Genomic DNA, 23,731 nt, shown 5'->3' on the forward strand with positions numbered 1-23,731 from the left:
CCACGCCTCCGTAATTACCCGTTTTGAGAAATTTTACACGGTTTTTCATTATTAATTTTATCTAAGATATAGATATTGCCAAAAATGTTGTAGGGATATTCTTTTTATGGAGTCAATTTATTTATTTTCTTCTGCACAAGTGTGCAATGGGGCCTGGATATGTATTCAGTTATGCCCTGAAAGTCAATGTGTGTTCCCTCCATTATAGGCCCAGCCATGTGTCCACTAAGCAGATAGGGGCTCCAATAGGGGTATTGCTGAACACAGAAGAACCACTAGGATACAATTTGAGGTGTATCTACTGAGTTTCCCTGCCTGTTTATACTTTTTTTTGTATGAACAAAAAAAAGTCTTGAAATTTACATATTTGTAAAAAATAAATATATTTTTTCACTTGTTTTATATTAAAAACTGTAGGATCAAAATTCTTACTTCACCTATAGATGAATTCATTAAGGGGTCTAATTTTTAAAATGGGGGTACTTATTGGGATATCTATCATTCTGACACCGATGAGCCTTTGCAATCTTGGCTTGGTGTAGGTAAACAAAATGCTCCAGAAAATGTTAATAATTAATGCTAACTTTGTACGTCTCTTAAATGATTAAAAACAAATGTACAGTGTGTTTGCACATATTTGACTTATTGCCATTGAAAATGTGGGAAAATGACAGATAACTATAACTTCAACTTATTTTTGCCTTAACATCATATAAATGATACAAACCACCAATCATGCTGATCAAATGTGAATTATTGTTTCTTAAACAGTCAAAGATAAGAAAATGCTTCTTTATTTGGTACATACCATACAAGTATAAGTGCACAGGTAAATATAAAAATTAAATGTATTTTTATATAAAAAGTATACAATATAGGTAGGAAAAGATTACAAAGATGGTGGGAGCTGCCGTTGTGCTACCAGGAGTCTTTGTTCACATTATCTGGGAAATCTAATGCATGGAACAATGCACACAAGGAGCAGAATGATTCTCTCTGTTGACACTTATGTGCAGGTTGGTACACGCAGAGCAAAAGTCCCACATCAGGAGTTCAGTGCAAAGTGATACAACATGTCTTCTCTGATGCCTGTAACTGTCACTTACATTGTACATCTGTTGGAACTAGATTTACTGTAAAGGCTGGTCAGCTGTCATTTCTTTCTAGTTAGTACAGTACATGGAAAACAACAATTCTGAAGCATCTTTCAGTACAACTCGGCACTGCGCTGTTACTCTCTTACTCTTCTTGGAAATAGGTCAATAAATTGACAATTGGCGATTACTGTTCTGCTTGTAAATTGTGGTGTGCCCCTGTATTCTCTGAAACTGTCCATTCCACAATATACTGACAAGAGGAATGGTTTCACCCAGTTGTCAACTTATTCATACATTCCAAGAAGAATGGCAGAGTTCTAAGTAGAGGTCTTCTACTGCTTGATCACAATGTGTTTACTAAAGTTGAAAATTTGACTTGAACAGACAAGACAGCTGAGGAGTTCTGTTTCATGAAACAGATGTATGGTCTCTGCAGGGCTGTTACTCTTCATGTCAACTATTATTTACTAGGGCTGAAATTCTCCGGAATTCCCTTCAGATTACTTTATGATACTTGGCTGCCATCTTTAGTGTCCTATGAACTTCATTATTTATAGCCGACAATATTTATTTGAATGTTTTAAACTTTCTGAACCTTTAAATACAATATTAATATTACTTGAACTATCAGCACAATTGTATTTTCTTATATGAGACTAGATAAGTAATATATATGTAACACTACACTACTTATGAGCTTGCATGCAAGAGATGGAGAACAATTTGCTCTGCATGTACCAACCAATATCTTAGGCCGGGTTCCCATATACCTGACCACCATTTGCCTTCTTTTCCTCTCCAGCGTTGTAGTAAAAAGTTGGGGGTTAAACTGATCCCACAACTGATCCCGTAGTTTCTATGGAACAATTCAAGCATCCAGCACATCAGATTTGATACCGGACACAACTGTAATATGGGGTCCCGGCCTTAGAGGATAAACTTGTGATTGGAATGGTTCACATTTATTGAGGTTACAGTGGATTCAGTAAAACACAGAAAATGAACATATTGCTATGGCAGTGCATTCTTTCCATAAATCCAGTGCTTTTTAGTATATTTTCAGGTTTATAACATGATTATGGCTTACAAGGTTTAGTAGAAATTGTTTACAATGGCAAACAAAGCATTTATATCCATGATTAACTGTATATTAGAGCATCAGAACCTACAGACATCACTACAGCAAGAGCATTCAGCTGCACCTCATCACATATTACTCGCATTGTAGTTCTTGGGGATATGAATATTTCAGACACCTTTTTTCTCAGAACTTTCATGTGAGAGGAGTATGAAAAGGATGGTAAACTTGTTTAGGGGTGAGCAGTTTACATAAACCACATAGAAATAAGACAATAATGGGTGAGAATTGGAGACTACATTTGGAACCTGCGTACAAGGGTCTGCACACCATGTCTGTAGTATTACTGCTCCAGGCTGTTCTTGTAATAGTTGTAGCATGTTATATGATCAAAGCCGTTTTTGCAGAACGAAAGTTGCTTTTTTGCTTACGCATCGGCATATTTTACTGTACTTTTTCCACACGCAAGGCATGTGCATTTGCGTGCTGCAAAAAAAATATGCATCGATTGAAATGGCTAATGTGTTCCTGATGTATTCTTTTTCCTGCGCAACTACGCAGTGTTTCACTTATCTCCTAGCATACTGCACATATTTGCACATCTCCAATGACTTCTATGGGGACTTTTGATGCAAAAATGTGGGGGTTTTTGCATGACTGAAATGCACAGGAAAATTCACACATGTGAACAAACGCATTGAAATTAATGGATTCTATGCACTACAAAATTGCACAAGCAAATTTTGCATTCACAATTGTGAGCAAATTTGCCTGTGTAAAGCCAGCCTTAGCCTGTACAATAAAGCCATGTGCATGGAGCATGTAGTGTAGCACACGGAGTGCCTACATGTTCATGCTGTGGTATGGTTATGTATGCCATGTACGGTACTATAGATATTCTCATCCAGAAGATAAGGATCCCTTCTTCTTACAAGAAACGATGGGGCGTTCTACAATCTCTGTTAGATTCTGTATAAATATGGCAGAAAGACAACTGTAGATGCTTCTATATGGAAAGGGAGTCTACATGGAAGCACAGGATTGCTTTATAGACCGTTATCAGTATTAAGGGTCTATACAATTTAGCACACATGGAGCCAAAATATGGCTTTACTGGTATTTGATATAGGGGAAGGAAGGGTACTCAGGTAAAGAATGTTAAGAAACTATGAATTAGGCGGTTTGCAAAATGTAGTTTCTGATACATTTCCAAAAGGAATGAAAAGAAAAAGTCTTTCATGAATTTAGTTCATATTAGAATTCTGGCTTTGGCTAAAATCAGTGACAGGAAGTCTAGAGAATGTCTGTCCCCACAATTACTACTTTATTTCAGACATCTTAGAAATATTTCTATGGAAATCTGTACAACATTTATGCTTACTAGTCTTCTAAAATGGAACTTACTGGCTGCTGAAAGAGTGAGCTGCTGTTTAACCCATTACAACTACAAGTAACACTGAGCACCACGTTTTATCTCACTCTCCTCTACATCAACGTAGAAGTACTCATATGCAATCAGTTTACATTTCCTGCTATGCATTGCCTCACAGGTATAGAAGGTAAAACAGCCAAAGGATCTTTACCCCTTCTCAGACTGATGACTTTTTACTTAAACCTATCCACAACACAAGTTTTATCTCCAGAAGTTCTTATTACAATCTGTCCTATACTTACATATCTTTGAATCAGCAGCCTGTGACAGAAGTACTAAATAATGGAAGTCAAATACATTACATAATTAGTGTTGGGCCACTAGCTATGTAATGTATATGACTTCCATTATTAAACAGCTGGCAGGTTTTTTTTTGTCAACTCCACCATAAACTTGGCCCGGTGTACAAGGTTTTCAGTGGTAAGTCAAGAGAAGAGTGGAGCGACTCCTATTATAGATGATATCCTAATATTCAAAATAGGTTTTGTAGAATAGTTTAGTAGGATGCTGCCAGTCCAATAACCATCACTGTAGGCAATGGGGCATAGAAATGCCTAATTGTAAGAAGGAAAAAATAATTGATCGTGCACACTACCCCTGTAATGTAAAGCACCTGAAAGCACAGGGATTAACCCAATTTCTTCTTTACTAATTAAATTAATGCCAGCACAAATAACGCATTTCCTTAGAAATGGCCAGAAAGAATACAAGATGTTACTGGAAATTCATGTCCTGTACTACCAGGGAAGAAGGAATGGTGGGTTTCCTATTTAAAAGACCTTAAAGGGGTGTTCCTAGTTCCCCAATTAAGATCGTTCATTCTATAATGAAGAGTTATACAGTTAGGTAGTATCTATGCATGAAATCTTCACAGTTTTCCATAGACTTGATTTTATATAATGGGAGACGTCATTTTGATGGAAATCTTAGATGAATACAAAGTTCATGGCTTATTACAGTTCAGAGGTGGTTCAGTGTAGGCCATGGATCAGCACAGATTCCTGGAGACAATTCACATGAGCGAATGAGTATCTAAAGAATGGGCGTTGTGTATTTGCATGCGCATCTGCGTATTTTATTGGGTTTTTTTGCATGCAAATCGTGCGCAATTGCGCCTGCAAAAAACACATACCACTGCTCTCTGTTTCATGAGTTCAAAAAGATCAATGTGCAGAAAAATAAAGCTTGCTGCATATTTTTATGCACAAATGAAATATGCACGTGCGAACAAACTGACTGAAATCAATGGGTTGTATCTTCTGGTGCATGTGCAAATTTTATGTGCGCAAACTTTTTGTGCCCAAATACATCCATGTGAATCGGCCTTAGACTAGATTTACTGTACAGTAACTGAAACAATGTGCTTTGAGAAGGCTCTATGGGTTTTCAGCCTCTGTTCCCAATTAAGTGATAGCAAACAAAGATCTTGGAAGTGGTGAGGAGCAGAGACAAAGGATTTGAAAAGGCGCAGAACGTTTTATTTTACAATAATTAATCTTTATTTGCATAAACTGGGCGACCGTTTTCAAGTGCAATCTATGAACCATGGCCAATGCCATGCACATGTCTCTCAGTGCAAACATAGTTATGATGTGAAAGAGGAACAGGGAATTGAATTGAAAAGTCTTGCTATTGAGTACCCATATTATCCCTGAAGTAACGATAGTAGTGTGAAACATTATTACAGCCTATTAATTGGAATGTCTACTTTCTGCTTTACTCGGGATCCCTTCACCAACCTTCAGTCACTTTCTCATTTCCATCTGATTTTAATTCTTTCTCCAGAAATAGATACTAGTGGAATGAAGAGCTGAGGCATTTGGGGGAAATACCGATAAGAAATGGGTTGCAAAATGGAATGCAACTAATGCTGATGAATTGCTAAAGGATTAAAAAAACGAATGAACAACAGATGCTAAGGATTACTATTGAGGCTTTGCATTGCTGGACTACCGTAAATATATATTTGTTCGTACTGCCAAAATCTAATGCATGTTCTTCGTTATTCGGTATCTCAGATTTTGTTTAATTAAAATAATGTAAGCCAAATTTATGGATTGATATCAATGTTTCCAATACTAACACTATTCACACCATCTGTTGTAACATGTATTAGGCCCATGCTAGTGAGTCCCTATAAGGCTGTGATTAGATGAGCGTGTTTTTTTGAGTGCCTATTTGCGCAAAAGTTGAAAATGCGTGTATGAGCAAAGTTTCATATGCACAGCGCATTAAACTTTGCCTGTTCACTGGAGCAGCTGCTCCACGAAGATCCCCTCATCACTGAACACTGTCACAATGTTCAGTGATGATGGGACTCTCTGCTGTGACAGCTGTGACAGCTCCAGCGAGTCTTCTCCCCAGCTCTCTTCTGAAGCATTTCTTCTGGTCGGGCATTTTAAAATCCCCGCCTCCTGGAAGTGCTGCCACTGATTGGCTGAGCGCAGGGACCAATCACAGCCATTCAATGGCCAAAAGCATCTTTTCAATGCCTTGCTGTAAGCAGTGGGGAAGCTATTCCGTGTGCAGGAGTTTCCATCAACTCCTACTCCCATAGAAGTCAATGGAAACTCTGGTAAAACGCGCACCTATGTCCTATCTTTTTTAGGTGCATGCTGTTTTGTGCTGCTAATTCCGCACAAATGAACGCTTCTATAAGAACCCATTTGTTCTTTTAGAAGTGGGTATTATACGCGCGCAAAACACACACTCGTCTGGCCGAGCCCTAAATTAGAATGGATCATTTGGCCTTTCTAGATGTTATCTGCCCCCTTGTCTGAGATATGATGTATGTAATATTACTGTTATGATTGAAATAAGGCCAATCATTTAATTGGACCAGAAAGACCAAAAATAACAGGTTTAAGTAACTTCTTCCTATTAAATATGCAAAGGGAAGGTTGGCAACAATGAAGGTATTTCTTGCTTTTCACTTTTTACTGATCTCCACCTTTTTAACCCTTTTCCCGATCATCCCTGTACAAGGCTTAAGTGCCATTAATGAAGAACAAAATTTTAAATCTTAACTTATCAGTGCAGCTGTCCAATCTGTTAACATTGTTGGATTGACAAGTATCAAGTGCCCATCTCTCTCACTATATATATAAAGTAGAAGCACAGTATGAAGTGGAGTACTGTGTGCAGTTGGAAGCATTTGGCATATTTGGAAGGGATCAGTGCGGGATAATACGGTTGACAAATGTCTTCTGAGCCGCACCTGAGGGAGAGTTTAAGTTTTCACCTTCCTGTTGGTAAAGAAGAAACAGTTGGTAAGAAAAGGATTATATCATATAAATGTTAATTAGGCAATGGCTACACATGTTATAGTAGAATTATATATTTTGCTCTTCTATTTATTTTTTTCAGTTTGACTCTGATTGATCTATAAGTGTGGATGCACATGTAACAATATTTTACACAATTTGCCACAGTGAATGTGCAACAAAATTCGGATTTGGAAATTGCCTTGCCATAGACTTTCAGTACATTTTACTGGAAAAGGTAAAGTTCGCAGCATATACCCAAGGTATCGCTATGCACTGTATGTTTTATCTTCTCAGCCTTACTAAATATTTGAGGCTATTTCCCTAAACACGCTATAAAGCCCGCAGTGCAATAATAGTCAGAGGCACCATATCCAGGATACACATTTGAACTCATGCTATTATTGTATTCTATGGCCGAGGGCATGGACTGCAGCCAAATCATAGCATTTGCCATCAGAAAAAATCCTAGTGTCATTAATGAGGATACTAATGGTAAACATTATTCTAACCTTTTCCATGAATATTGTATGATGGACCTAAACAAGAAAGGGACAACCCCCAATATGTACATAGTTTAAACTGCCTAATCTCTGTGACGTACATGAGCTGCAGTTTGCTATGAAGAGACACCTGCTGCAAACCACCATGATTGGAGCTAGCTGCAGTCACTGCTGTTTAATAACTTACATGCATTCTCAATGTTGACTGCAGTATGTAAGACGTACGTCGGCCACTGGGGGGGATGTCCCTATTCCTACTTATCATCACCCCCCACCCACCCCCGGAATGTGATTGCAGAGTGCCAATGGTTGCCATGGTATTCCTGGGCCAAGTGAATGCTCCCTGGGTTGCCATGTATTTTACCCTATTAAGCCCTGCCTATGTACTGTGTCCTACAAAAAATGATCAGTCACACACCTCTATCACTGTAAAAATAAAAAACTTATGACGCTCAGACTGCGGTGGCAAAAAAAATAGTTTGTATTTAATAAAAGGGTTTTAATTTTTTTAAGTAGTAAAACCTAAAAAAAAAATTATAAATGGAAGGTAGTTAAAGGGTTAAGCAATATTTTTCCATTAGTTCACATAAGAATTAAGAAACAATTTCTGCATTTTCCTTACAAATGGAAGTGATACAATTACTTCCTTATAAATTAAACATTTCCTGCATGTTTACATAAAGAGACATTCTATGTATGTATATATAGAAAATATTCACAGCTTACATAAATGTTCCAAGACAATAATATGCTCCGATCTAATGGTCTATTTCACAACACTGTGTGTGGTATCGTCTATAATATGACTGCAGTATGATTCCTTTTATAAATAGTTTCTATCCATTAAACAATGAAGTCACACAACTAAAAATAAGGCTCAAAGACAAAAGTAATCACATTCTATCATCTTTACAGTTAGCTGTGCTTCCAATAATGCAGAGGTGTCAAACTAATTTTCACCAAGGGCCACATCAGGCTTATGGTGACCTTCAAAGGGCCGATTGTAAGGCCGCCTGCAGACGGCTGGGTCGGATCCTGCTGTGAGAATTCTCGCAGCGGGACCCGACCCGTGCCCCTACAGGAACCAGCGCGGCACTCACTTGCTCCCGCGGCTCCGGCACTGTGATGTGCCAGCTGCCCCGCACAGAAATAAAGCATGCCGCGATTTCTTTTCTGTGCGAGATGTTGCGCAGACAAATCGCAGCCGTCTGCATAGGATTGCGTTTTCTAACGCAATCCTATGGCAGCTTTCACGGGCGGAAATTTTGCAGGAAATCCCGCCGCGGAATTTCTGCCTGTGTACAGGGGGCCTAAGACAGTATAGTTAGGGGTTGTTCACACAAGTGTATTTGCGTACATAATATGCAGTGAATAGAAGCCATTGATTTCAATGAGTCATTCACATGATGTATATTTTCACACAGCATGACCTATTTTGTTACATACTACACACCCCAATAGGTCATTGAAGTGAATGGGCCGTGCAAATACGTGGTGAATTCGCAGGAAACCTATGTATTCACTGCATATTTGCGCACCATTTCAGTGGGCCCATCTGCATTCCTTTGTACGTACGCAATTATACAGGCATAAGCGATTTATGATTGCGCAAATACGCAGCGTATTACAATACAATTACACCCATGTGAACGAGGCCTAATAGTGACCCTGATAGTGGCCCCAGTAAAAATAACGACCCCACAGTGGCCCAATTAGTAATATTAACCCCCATAACAATGTTATAATTATAAGCCCCCCTAGTAAAAAAGCTCCCCCCTCCGTAATAATATTAACCCCCTCAGTAATAAGCCCCCACCTCAGTAATAATAATAAGCAGCCTCCCCCCAGTAATAAGCAGCCCCCCCAATCATAACCAGCCCCCCAGTAATAACCACCCCTCACCCCAGTAATAACCCCCCAGTAATAACCAGCCCCCTCCCCCAGTAATAACCAACCCCCTCCCCCAGTAATAACCAACCCCCTCCCCCAGTAATAACCAGCCCCCCTACCCCCAGTAATAACCAGCCCCCCCAGTAATAAGCAGCCCTCCCCAGTGATAACCAGCCCCCCAGTAATAACCAGCCCCCCCGTAATAAGCAGCCCCTCCCCCAGTAATAAGCAGCCCTCCCCCCAGTAATAAGCACCCCCCAGTAATAAGCACCCCCCCTCAGTAATAATCAGCCCGCCCAGTAATAAGCAGCCCCCCAGTAATAAGCAGCCCCCTCCCCAGTAATAGGCAGTCCCCCCCCCAGTAATAGGCAGCCCCTTCCCCCATAATAGGCAGCCCCTCCCCCAGTAATAGGTAGCCCCCCAGTAATAGGCAGCCCCCACTCCATATACTTACTTTCTTCTGCCTGTCAGCGTCGCTCCCTCTCTGCTTGCCCTGAGCCCGGCGCACACTGACGTCAGTGTGTGTGCCCAGCAAGCTTCCTCCCCGAGTCCTCTCCTGCGGAACTAATGAGCAGGGGACTCAGGGAGGAGGATCCTGGCTGCACACTGACGTCAGTGTGCGCCGGGATCAGTGGCAACAGCGCGATTACCAACGGGGAGCTGCGGCACCCCAGCTGGTAATCGCTGCAGTGGTGAGCGGCGTCGGCACGCCACGAGCCACATAACACGAGGCAGTGGGCCGGATTCGGCCCGCGGGCCTTGTGTTTGACACATGTGCAATTATGTATGGAATGAGCGCTCACTGTGTATTACATAGGCATTCTCCAAATTGAAAGGTGAGAAAGAATAAAAACACAATTACAAATCTGTGTTTCTTCTGTTATGATAATAACAGTTGTAACTAACAATAAAGTAGACAAACTAGAAGTAATGATGTCTGAGGAAAACTAACAGGAATTACCTGGTTGGGTATAAAACTGTTACTGGGCGCTGAACTTACAGGGTTACAGTCTGTTTAGAAGGGACAGTAGAAAACAGAAAGGGGCAGGGGTTTGTCTTTATGTGAAATCCTGTTTAATAGCTGAGAGCTGCCCCTGATTGGTCCTTGCGCTGAGCCAATCAGAGGCAGCACTTACTGAATTCATGAATGGGTGAGTGAGAGCTGCCTCAGATTGGTGAGGGCTGTGACCAATCAGAGGCAGCCCATTCAGCAGGCGGGGATTTTAAATCCCTGGCTGCTGAATACTACACAGAGCAGTTCAGGAGAACTGCCGGCCAGCCGCGACTGAACTCCGGCTGCAGGGACAAGGTGAGTATATATATTTTTTTTATTTTTACACATTCTTGGATGTTTTTCAGGGAAGGGCTTATATTTTTAAGCCCTGCCCGAAAATTCATGCCGCGCTCGCCGGCAGCCAATTGCTTTCAATGGGGCCGGCTGTATTGCCGTCTCCATTGAATTCAATGGGCGAACATCGTTCTTCTCTGCCACAGCTGTTACAGCTGTGGCAGAGGAGAATGATCTTTGGAGTACATGTTCTCAATGGGGTCTGCTGCCGCCGGCCCCATTGAGCGCACTTATAGAACACAAGGAATCGCAGAACGCAGATTGGCGCAATCTGCGATTCCTCGTGTCCTATAATTTATCGGACATCCGCATAAAAAGCGGCCATGTGACCGATGCCATTGCAAAGCAATGGTTCTATATATGCGCAGATCGTGCGAAAAAACGCCCGTCTGACCAAGGGCTGAAAGTGTTGGCCCTTTAATAAATAATGCAGGAACAATTGTAGAGGGTGATGAGGAGAAAGCAAATCTATTTAAAAGCTTTTTCTCTAGTGTGTTAACAGTCTAAAGCCCCATTTACACTGAAAGATGATCGCTCAAAAAACGCTCAAACGACAGTTGGAGTGACATTTTTGAGCGATCATCTTTGTATAAACTCTGAAGTAGCTAATTAGCTATTTAAGAGTTAAATGAAGGCAGAGTGGGACACCACTGACATCTCTGAGAACAGCAGCTGCTTTGTGTATGCAAACAGCTGGTATCCTGCTGAGAAGTCTGAGTGGAATACCAGCTGAAAGCATGCTATCAGAAGTATCCCACTGAGAACTCAGCATGCAACGCTGATAAGAGTCATCACTGATTTTTAGCTTGCTAAAAATCAGCGATGAACTAATAGTGAACAAAAAGCGCACAATGGCAGCGCATTTAGACGCAACGCTGATTGCTCAAAAGATGGCTTTTGAGTGAATTTAGTGCAATAATCGTTGTGTCTAAATCGGCCTTAACCCAGGAAAAAGTGCAGAGCTATCTTAAAAAGATTAAAATAGACAAATTGCCAGTCCTGGTGGCATACACCCCCGGGTTCTAAAGGACTTAAGCAATGACTTGTTTCTTATATTTAGGGACTCTATAGTGACAGGGTCAGTTCCACTGGATTGGCGCATAGCAAATATTGTGATAATATTTAAAAACTAGAGATGAGCAAGCACCAAATGCTCGGGTGCTCGTTACTCGAGTCGAACTTTCCGCGATGCTCGAGAGTTCGTTTCGAGTAACGAACCCCATTGAAGTCAATGGGCGACTCGAGCATTTTTGTATATCGCCCATGCTTGCTAAAGTTTTCATTTGTGAAAATCTGGGAAATTCAAGAAAGTGATGGGAACAACACAGAAACGGATAGGGCAGACGAGGGGCTACATGTTGGGCTGCATCTCAAGTTCCCCGGTCCCACTATTAAGCCACAATAGCGGCAAGAGTGCCTCCCCCCCCCCCTCCCAACAATTTTACTTCTGAAAAACCCTCATTAGCAAGGCATACCTTAAGCTAAGCACCACACTACCTCCAACAAAGCACAATCACTGCCTGCATGACACTCCGCTGCCACTTCTCCTGGGTTACATGCTGCCCAACCCCCCCGCACGACCCAGTGTCCACAGCGCACACCAAAGTGTCCCTGTGCAGCCTTCAGCTGCCCTCATGACACACGCGGGCCTCATAGCCACACCACCCTCATGTCTATTTATAAGTGCATCTGCCATGAGGAGGAACCGCAGGCACACACCGCAGAGGGTTGGCAGGGCAGGCAGCGACCCTCTTTAAAAGGGGCGGGGCGATAGCCCACAATGCTGTACAGAAGCAATGAAAACTCCAATCCTGTGCCACCTCCGTCAGGAGCTGCAAACGTGGGCATAGCAATGGGGAATCCATGTGCCACACAGTATTCATTCTGTCAAGGTGTCGTATAGCTCAATCCACACTGCAAGGGGAAAGCCGTCAGCGCTCTGCCCCCTACCCAAGTCAGTCAGTGCCTTTGTGCCAGACAGGTCAAAAACCGCAATGGGAACTAAGTTTGCACCAACAGCATAGGTGGGTCCTAGGAAACCCAAGGCATGAACCAAAAATTGATTTGAGCGGCCAAACATGGCAGACTTGCACCGTGCCCACGGCATAGGCTTCGGCCCACAGATTCAGCAATCCTAGGCTGGAAGCGGACTTTCACTGCACCCAGGACATAGGCCTCTGCACAAACCCTCAGCAATTGCGTGCCTACAGCGGACTCCAATGCTAGCGTAGCTGTGCATGTCTCATTAGCGCTGTATTGATCCTGTAGTTTGTCCCAATGCAGTGCCCCGGATAGTAGAACTAATGTCAGATTAAATACAGGTGGGCTTCGGCCCACACTGCATGCCCCAGTCTGACCGGGGTTTTTAATACATAGACACAGGCAGGTACAAATCCCTAATGTGAAGTCCGTGTGGACCCAAAGCATGGGTGGCTCCCTGGAACCATAAACAAATCCCATTGCAGTGCCCTGGACAGCAGAGCTAACGTCAGATACAATATAGGTGGGCTTCGGCCCACAGTGCATGCCCCAGTCAGACTGGTAATATGTACCTTAACAGTAACCGCGTTGGTGGGAATGTGGTGGCGACTGCGTACCTAGTAGCGCGGTTTATTTAGTTGGTTTTCGGAATGTGGCCAGGATTAAGTGGGCCGTGGCGGGGGGATGGTGGGGGGGGCTCTCTTGTTGTGTCGTTAAAGGTGAAATTCTTGGACTGCCACCAGATGGACCAATGCACAGGTATTTGCCAAGAATGTTTTCATTGTTGGAGGAGAAGGGGGATGTTTTTGAGGCACTACATGTCCTCTCCACGTCTCCGTGGTTATATGCACCTTAACAGTAACAGCGTTGGTGGGAAATGGCCTCGCCGCCATCATGTCTTTGGAAAGCCTCCGTTTCCACACCCCAGTGACATAGCATTAGCAGCGGTATAGGCAGAGCCCAGAATTAGTAACATTTCAGCGGTAGCATTAGGGACAGGCCCCAGTAACATATCACCAGCAGCATTATAGGGGGAGCACAGTATTAGTTCCATTTCAGTAGTAGTAGCAGTCCAGACAGGCCCCAGTAAGAATTCCGAAGCAGCAGTATAGGGGGAGCGCAGTCTTAGTTCCATTTCAGTAATAGTAGCACTCAAGACAGGCCCCAGTAACAATTCTGAAGCAGCAGTATAGGGGGAGCGCAGTCTTAGTTCCATTTCAGTAATAGTAGCACTCAAGACAGGCCCCAGTAACAATTCCGAACCAGCAGTATAGGGGGAGCGCAGTCTTAGTTCCATTTCAGTAATAGTAGCACTCAAGACAGGCCCCAGTAACAATTCCGAAGCAGCAGTATAGGGAGAGCGCAGTCTTAGTTCCATTTCAGTAATAGTAGCACTCAAGACAAGCCCCAGTAACAATTCCGAAGCAGCAGTATAGGGGGAGCACAGTATTAGTTCCATTTCAGTAGTAGTAGCAGTCAAGACAGGCCACAGTAACATTCCCGTTGCAGCAGTTTAGGGAGATAACAGTCTCTTTCACATTTCAGTAGTTGCAGTATAGACAAGGCCCCAGTTACATTTATGTAGCAAAAGTGTAGGCCAACCCCACACACCTTGCTGTACCATGAGTGCAGGAGAAGCCCATAAAAATTACTAGGATTACACTGTAGGCAAGGGCCCAAAAAAATTGGTGTACTAACAGTACAAATGTGCCTCAGAAAAATTGCCCATGCCCAACCAAGAGGGCAGGTGAAACCCATTAATCGCTTTGGTTACTGTGGCTTAATTTATAACTAGGCCTGGAGGCAGCCCAGTTAAACGAAAAATTGGTTCAGGTGCAAGTTTCAATGCTTTAATGAGAATTGAAACGTATAAACATTGTTTACAAAAGTTATATGACTGAGCCTTGTGGGCCTAAGAAAAATTGCCCGTTCGGCGTGATTACGTGAGGTTTCAGGAGGAGGAGCAGGAGGAGGAGGATGAATATAATACACAGATTGATGACGCTAAAAGGTCCCCGTTTTTTAAGGATGATAGAGAACGATGCTTCCATCCGCAGGTGCAGCCTACGTATTGTTTATGTACTGCTGCTGTCCGCTGGTGGAGAAGAGAAGTCTGGGGAAATCCAGGCTTTGTTCATCTTTCTGAGTGTAAGCCTGTCGGCACTGTCAGTTGACAGGCGGGTACGCTTATCCGTGATGATTCCCCCAGCCGCACTTAACACCCACTCTGACAAGACGCTAGCCGCAGGACAAGCAAGAACCTCCAGGGCATACAGCGCGAGTTCAGGCCACGTGTCCAGCCTCGACACCCAGTAGTTGTAGGGAGCAGAGGCGTCACGGAGGACAGTCGTGCGATCGGCTACGTACTCCCTCACCATCCTTTTACAGTGCTCCCGCTGACTCAGCCTTGACTGGGGAGCGGTGACACAGTCTTGCTGGGGAGCCATAAAGCTGGCAAAGACCTTGGAGAGTGTTCCCCTGCCTGCGCTGTACATGCTGCCTGATCTCCGCGCCTCCCCTGCTACCTGGCCCTCGGAAACTGCGCTTTCTGCCACTAGCGCTGTCGGATGGGAATTTTACCATCAGTTTGTCTGCCAGGGTCCTGTGGTATAGCATCACTCTCGAACCCCTTTCCTCTTTGGGTATGAGAGTGGAAAGGTTCTCCTTATACCGTGGGTCGAGCAGTGTGTACACCCAGTAATCCGTAGTGGCCAGAATGCGTGTAACGCGAGGGTCACGAGAAAGGCATCCTAACATGAAGTCAGACATGTGTGCCAGGGTACCTGTACGCAACACATGGCTGTCCTCACTAGGAAGATCACTTTTAGGATCCTCCTCCTCCTCCTCCTCCTCCTCCTCCTCAGGCCATACACACTAAAAGGATGACAGGCAAGCAGCATGGATACCCTCAGCAGTGGGCCAAGCTGTCTCTTCCCCCTCCTCCTCCTCAACGCACTGAGATATAGACATGAGGGTGCTCTGACTATCCAGCGCCATACTGTCTTCCCCCACCTCCATTTCCGAACGCAAAGCATCTGCCTTTATGCTTTGCAGGGAACTTCTCAAGAGGCATAGCAGAGGAATGGTGACGCTAATGATTGCAGCCTCGCCGCTCACCATCTGGGTAGACTCCTCAAAGTTTCCAAGGACCTGGCAGATGTCTGCCAACCAGGCCCACTCTTCTGTAAAGAATTGAGGAGGCTGACTCCCACTACGCCGCCCATGTTGGAGTTGGTATTCCACTATAGCTCTACGCTGCTCATAGAGCCTGGCCAACATGTGGAGCATAGAGTTCCACTGTGTGGGCACGTCGCACAGCAGTCGGTGCACCGGCAGATTAAACCGATGTTGCAGGGTCCGCAGGGTGGCAGCGTCCGTGTTGGACTTGCGGAAATGTGCGCTGAGCCGGCGCACCTTTCTGAGCAGGTCTGACAAGCGTGGGTAGCTTTTCAGAAAGCGCTGAACCACCAAATTAAAGACGTGGGCCAGGCATGGCACGTGCGTGAGGCTGCCGAGCTGCAGAGCCGCCACCAGGTTACGGCCGTTGTCACATACGACCATGCCCGGTTGGAGGCTCAGCGGCGAAAGCCAGCGGTCGGTCTGCTCTGTCAGACCCTGCAGCAGTTCGTGGGCCATGTGTCTCCTATCTCCTAAGCTGAGTAGTTTCAGCACGGCCTGCTGACGATTGGCCATCACTGTGCTGCCACGCCGCGTGACACCGACTGCTGGCGATGTGCTGCTGCGGACACATCTTGATTGTGAGACAGAGGTTGCATAGGAGGAGGAGAAGGGTGGTTTAGTGGAGGAAGCATACACCGCCGCAGATACCAGCACCGAGCTAGGGCCCGCAATTCTGGGGGTGGGTAGGACGTGAGCGGTCCCAGGCTCTGACTCAGTCCCAGCCTCCACTAAATTCACCCAATGTGCCGTCAGGGAGATATAGTGGCCCTGCCCGCCTGTGCTTGTCCACGTGTCCGTTGTTAAGTGGACCTTGCCAGTAACCGCATTGGTGAGGGCGCTTACAATGTTGCTGGAGACGTGGTCGTGTAGGTCTGGGACGGCACATCGGGAAAAGTAGTGGCGACTGGGAACCAAGTAGCGCGGGGCCACCGCCATCATGTCTTTGAAAGCTTCAGTTTCCACAAGACTATACGGCAGCATCTCAAGGCTGATCAATTTGGCTATGTGCACGTTTAAAGCTTGAGCGTGCGGGTGCGTGGCGGCGTACTTGCACTTGTGCTCAAACAGTTGCGCTAGTGGCGGCTGAATGCTGCGCTGAGAGATATTGCTGGATGGGGCCGAGGACAGCGGAGGTGAGCGTGTGGGTGCAGGCCGGGAGACGGTCGTGCCTGTGTCCTGAGAGGGGGGTTGGATCTCAGTGGCAGGTTGGGGCACAGGGGGAGAGGCAGTGGTGCAAACTAAAGGCGGTGAACGGCCTTCGTCCCACCTTGTGGGGTGCTTGGCCATCATATGCCTACGCATGCTGGTGGTGGTGGCTCCCCAGCTGATCTTGGCGCGACAAACCTTGCACACCACAGTTCGTCGGTCGTCTGCACTCTCAGTGAAAAACTGCCAGACCTTTGAGCACCTCGGCCTCTGCAGGGTGGCATGGCGCGAGGGGGCACTTTGGGAAACAGTTGGTGGATTATTCGGTCTGGCCCTGCCTCTACGCCTGACCACCGCACTGCCTCTTCCAACCTGCCCTGCTGCTGCACTTGCCTCCCTCTCTGAAGACCTGTCCTCAGTAGGCTTAGCAAACCAGGTGGGGTCAGTCACCTCATCGTCCAGCTGCTCTTCCTCCGAATCCTCTGTGCGCTCCTCCCTCGGACTTACTGCAATTACTACTACCTGAATGATAGACAACTGTGTCTCATCGTCGTCGTCCTCCTCACCCACTGAAAGCTCTTGAGACAGTTGCCGGAAGTCCCCAGCCTCATCCCCCGGTCCCCGGGAACTTTCCAAAGGTTGGGCATCGGTCGCGACAAACTCCTCCGGTGGGAGAGGAACCATTGCTGGCCATTCTGGGCAGGGGCCCGGGAACAGTTCCTGGGAGTCGGCCTGCTCCTCAGAATGTGTCATTGTAATGGAGTGAGGAGGCTGGGAGGAAGGAGGAGCAGCAGCCAGAGGATTCAGAGTTGCAGCAGTGGACGGCGCAGAATTCTGGGTGGTCGATAGATTGCTGGATGCACTTTCTGCCATCCACGACAGTACCTGCTCACACTGCTCATTTTCTAATAAAGGTCTACCGCGTGGACCCATTAATTGTGAGATGAATGTGGGGATGCCAGAAATGTGCCTCTCTCCTAATCCTGCAGCAGTCGGCTGCGATACACCTGGATCAGGAGCTCGGCCTGTGCCCACACCCTGACTTGGGCCTCCGCGTCCTCGCCCACGTCCACGTCCTCTAGGCCTACCCCTACCCCTCAGCATGCTGTATTACCAGTAGTGCAGAAACAGAACGCTGTAATTAAATGTGCCGCTTATTGGCCTGTGGTTGGAGGCTGACTTCGCTTACGGAATGCACAGCAGAGGCAGGAAAGAATTTTGCGCAAGCCTGCTGTAACACTTAGCTGGTTGCGTATGAATTAGGACAACTACCCCCAGCAGAGACGCAGTACAGTCAGGACGGTCACAGGCAGCCCAAATAGATTTTTTTTCCCAAATTTTTTTGGAAAAGCCCACTGCGTATATAGACTGGATATGTCTTTCACTGTGCCTGCCTCACCACCACTACTGGCCGTGGACTATGTAAAATTACTGCAGACTGTTTCACTCTGGACAGGATGACAGCGGTGATGTAAGAGGCAACGCAGAGGCAGGAAAGAATTTTGCGCAAGCCTGCTGTAACACTTAGCTGGCTGCGTATGAATTAGGACAACTAGCCCCAGCAGAGACGCAGTACAGTCAGGACGGTCACAGGCAGCCGAAATAGATTTTTTTTTCCCAAATTTTTTTGGAAAAGCCCACTGCGTATATAGACTGGATATATCTTTCACTGTCCCTGCCTTACCACCACTACTGGCCGTGGACTATGTAAAATTACTGCAGACGGTTTCACTCTGGACAGGATGACAGCGGTGATGTAAGAGGCAACGCAGAGCCAGGAAAGAATTTTGCGCAAGCCTGCTGTAACACTTAGCTGGCTGCGTATGAATTAGGACAACTACCCCCAGCAGAGACGCAGTACAGTCAGGACGGTCACAGGCAGCCGAAATAGATTTTTTTCCCCAAATTTTTTTGGAAAAGCCCACTGCGTATATAGACTGGATATGTCTTTCACTGTCCCTGCCTCACCACCACTACTGGCCGTGGACTATGTAAAATTACTGCAGGACGCAATGCTCTGGACGCAATGCTCTGCACGGCCGATATACAAAAAAAAAATGTGCAACACTGCAAAAAGCAGCCTCAACAGTACTGCATACGGTCAGATGTGGCCCTAAGAAGGACCGTTGGGGTTCTTGAAGCCTAAAATCACTCCTAACGCTCTCCGTATAGCAGCTCCGGCATCAGCAGCACTTTCCCTGATCTTGTCAGAATGCATCTGTGGCGAGCCGCGGGAGGGGCCAATTTATATACTCGGGTGACACCTGATCTCGCCAGCCACTCACTGCAGGGGGGTGGTATAGGGCTTGAATGTCGCAGGGGGAAGTTGTAATGCCTTCCCTGTCTTTCTATTGGCCAAAAAAGCGCGCTAACGTCTCAGAGATGAAAGTGAAAGTAACTCGAACATCGCGTGGTGCTCGCCTCTAGTAACGAGCATCTCGAACACGCTAATACTCGAACGAGTAACAAGCTTGGACGAGTACGTTCGCTCATCTCTAATTGGCATCCAAATTTTACATACGGAATCTAATTCTCTCACTTCCTGATGTCATCTATATATATAAAATTGAATGTATGCGTGTGTGTCTGTCTGCGTGCGTGTCTATCTGTGTGTCTTTCTGTCTGTTTGTCCTTTATGCGCTACTACACCATTCATCCGATCACCATAAAACTTTAGGAAGTTGTTGAGTACACTCCGGGGAAGATTATAGGCATAGCAAATCTATCCTATGATAAATGGCGCGCGTGTGAGCGTCGTCGACAGTTACGCACCCCCCCCCCTCGTGTAGATCGTTCGATTTCCATCATTACAACTAAATCTCTCACTTCCCAATGTCGTAGAAACATGAAATTTGGCACAAGCATTGATTATGTCATAAATAGGAAAAGTTAATAGGTCCCAACTCGATTATTCAATTCTAAGCGCAAAAGAATTAGCGTCCAAATTTTACATACGGAATCTAATTTTCTCGCTTCCCAATGTCATAGAAACTTGAAATTTGGCACGAGCATTGATTATGTCATAAATAGGAAAATTTAATGGGTCCCAGCTCAATTATTCAATTCTAAGCGCCAAAGAATTAGTGTCCAAATTTTACGTACGGAATCTAATTTTCTTACTTCCTAATATCATTGAAACATGAAATTTGGCACGAGCATTGATTATGTCATAAATAGGAAAAGTTAATAGGTCCCAACTCGATTATTCAAGCCTAAGCGCAAAAGAATTAGCATCCAAATTTTACGTACGGAATCTAATTCTCTCACTTCCTGATGTCATCTATATATATAAAATTAAATGTATGTGTGTGTGTCTGTCTTCGTGCGTGTCTATCTGTGTGTCTGTCTGTTTGTCTTTTATGCACTACTACGCCATTCATCCGATCGCGATAAAACTTTAGGAAGTTGTTGAGTACACACCTGGGAAGATTATAGGCATAGTACAACTATCCTATGATAAATGGCGCGCGTGCGAGCGTCGTCGAACAGTTACGCCCCCCCCCCCCGTGTAGATCGTTTGATTTCCATCATTGCCACTAAATTTCTCACTTCCCGATGTCGTAAAAACATAAAATTTGGCACGAGCATTGATTATGTCATAAATAGGAAAAGTTAGTAGGTCCCAACCCGATTATTCAATTCTAAGCGCAAAAGAATTAGCGTTCAAATTTTACGTACGGAATCCAATTCTCTCACTTTCCAATGTCATAGAAACTTGAAATTTAGCACGAGCACTGATTATGTCATAAATAGGAAAAGCTAATGGGTCCCAACTCAATTATTCCATTCTATGCTCCAAAGATTTAGCATCCAAATTTTACGTACAGAATCTAATTCTCTCACTTACCGATGTCATTAAAACTTGAAATTTGGCACGAGCATTGATTATATCAAAAATAAGAAAAGATAATGGGTCCCAACTCGATTATTCCATTCTAAGCGCCAAAGATTTAGCATCCAAATTTTACGAACGGAATCTAATTCTCTCACTTACCGATGTCATTAAAACTTAAAATTTGACATGAGCATTAATTATGTCATAAATAGGAAAAGCTAATGGGTCCCAACTCGATTATTCAATTCTAAGCGCCAAAGAATTAGTGTCAAAATTTTACGTACGGAATCTAATTTTCTCACTTCCCAATGTCATAGAAACTTGAAATTTGAGACAAGAATTGATTATGTCATAAATAGGAAAAGTTAATGGGTCCCAACTAGATAATTCAATTCTAAGCGCAAAAGAATTAGCGTCCAAATTTTACGTACGTAATCTAATTCTCTCACTTTCCAATGTCATAGAAACTTGAAATTTGGCACGAGCATTGATTATGTCATAAATAGGAAAAGTTAATGGGTCCCAACTCGATTATTCAATTCTAAGCGCAAAAGAATTAGCGTCCAAATTTTACGTATGGAATCTAATTTTCTCACTTCCCAATGTCATAGAAACTTGTAATTTGGCACAAGCATTGAATATGTCATAAATAGGAAAAGTTAATGGGTGCTAACCCGATCATTCAATTCTAAGCGCCAAAGAATTAGCGTCCAAATTTTACGTACGAAATCTAATTCTCTCACTTCCCAATGTAATAGGAACTTGAAATTTGGCATGAGCATTGAATATGTCATAAATAGGAAAAGTTAATGGGTCCCAACTCGATTATTCAGTTCTAAGCGCCAAAGAATTAGCGTCCAAATTTTGCAAACGGAATGTAATTTTCTCAATTCCCGTTGTCATAGAAACAAAAAATTTGGCATGAGCATTGATTATGTCATAAATAGGAAAAGTTAATGGGTCCCAACTCGATTATCCAATTTTAGGTGCAAAAGAATTAGCGTCCAAATTTTACGTACGGAATCTAATTCTCTCACTTTCCAATGTCATAGAAACTTGAAATTTGGCACAAGCATTGATTATGTATTAAATAGGAAAAGTTTATGGGTCCCAACTCAATTATTCATTTCGACGCGCAAAAGAATTAGCATCCACATTTTACATACGGAATCTAATTTTCTCGCTACCCAATGTCATAGAAACTTGAAATTTGGCATGAGCATTGATTATGTCATAAATAGGGAAAGTTAATGGGTCCCAACTTGATTATTCAATTCTAAGCGCCAAACAATTAGCGTCAAAATTTTACGTACAGAATCTAATTTTCTCACTTCCCAATGTCATAGAAACTTGAAATTTGGCACGAGCATTGATTATGTCATAAATAGGAAAAGTAAAAGGGTCCCAACTCGATTATTCAATTCTAAGCGCAAAAACATTAGCGTCCAAATTTTACGTACAAAATTTATTTCTCTCACTTCCCAATGTAATAGAAACTTGAAACTTGGCACGAGCTTTGAGTATGTCATAAATAGGAAATGTTAATAGGTCCCAACTCGATTATTCAATTCTAAGTACAAAAACATTAGCGTCCAAATTTTACGTTCAAAATCTAATTCTATCACTTCCCAATGTCATAGAAACTTGAAATTTGGCACGAGCATTGATTATGTCATAAATAGGAAACGTTAATGGGTCCCAAGTCGATTATTCAATTCTAAGCGCTAAACAATTGGTGTCCAAATTTTACGTACGGAATCTAATTCTCTTACTTCCCGATGTAATTTGACACGGGCATTGATTATATCATAAGTAGGAAAAGCTAATGGGTCCCAACTCGATTATTTAATTCTAAACGCAAAAGAATTAGCGTTCAAATTTTACATGTGGAATTTAATTTTCTCACTTCCTGATGTCATATATATATATATATATATATATATATATATATATATATAAATGAATGACTGTCTGTCTGTTCTTTATGCATTACTACACTATTCATCCATTGTATGCGCAAAAGAATTAGCGTCCAAATTTTACGTACAGAATCTAAGTCTCTCACTTCCCGGTGTCATAGAAACATGAAATTTGGCAGGAGCATTGATTATGTCATAAATAGGAAAAGCTAATGGGTCCCAACTCGATTATTCAATTCTATGCGCAAAAGAATTAGCGTCCAAATTTAACGTACGGAATGTAATTTTCTCACATAGAAACTTAAAATTTGGCACGGGCTTTGAATATGTCATAAATAGGAAAAGTTAATGGGTCCCAACTCGATAATTTAATTCTCTGCGCAAAAGAATTAGCATCCAAATTTTACTTACGGAATCTAATTCTCTCACTTCCCGGTGTCAAAGAAACTCGAAATTTCGCAGGAGCATTGATTATGTCATAAATAGGAAAAGTAAATAGGTCTCAACTCGATTATTCAATTCTATGCACAAAAGATTTAGCGTCCAAATTTTATGTACGGAATGTAATTTTCTCACATAGAAACTTACTATTTGGCACGGGCATTGAATATGTCATAAATAGGAAAAGTTAATGGGTCCCAACTCGATTATTCAATTTTATGCGCAAAAGAATTAGCGTCCAAATTTTACGTATGGAATCTAATTCTCTCACTTCCCGGTGTCATAGAAACTCGAAATTTCGCAGGAGCATTGATTATGTCATAAATAGGAAAAGCTAATGGGTCCCAACTAGAGATGAGCGAGCACCAAAATGCTCGGGTGCTCGTTACTCGAGACGAACTTTTTGCGATGCTCGAGGGTTCGTTTCGAGTAACGAGCCTCATTGAAGTCAATGGGCGACCCGAGCATTTTTGTATATCGCCGATGCTCGCTAAGGTTTTCATTTGTGAAAATCTGGGCAATTCAAGAAAGTGATGGGAACGACACAGCAACGGATAGGGCAGGCGAGGGGCTACATGTTGGGCTGCATCTTAAGTTCACAGGTCCCACTATTAAGCCA

At 43.7% G+C, this 23,731-nt stretch overlaps 1 protein-coding gene across 1 annotated transcript in view; it reads right to left on the minus strand.

Annotated features, from left to right (window-relative positions):
* Positions 1–778: 778 nt before the first annotated feature.
* The window catches only part of CXCL12 (C-X-C motif chemokine ligand 12), a 190,654-nt gene continuing 167,701 nt past the window's right edge, over positions 779–23,731 (minus strand). The window contains exon 4 of the mRNA XM_066600347.1: positions 779–6,852. Coding sequence (XP_066456444.1) covers positions 6,837–6,852 — 16 coding nt within the window. The 3' untranslated portion in view covers positions 779–6,836. The remainder of the gene's footprint in view (positions 6,853–23,731) is intronic.

The sequence above is a fragment of the Eleutherodactylus coqui genome, chromosome 4 (assembly GCF_035609145.1).
Source record: "Eleutherodactylus coqui strain aEleCoq1 chromosome 4, aEleCoq1.hap1, whole genome shotgun sequence".
Lineage (NCBI taxonomy): Eukaryota > Metazoa > Chordata > Amphibia > Anura > Eleutherodactylidae > Eleutherodactylus > Eleutherodactylus coqui.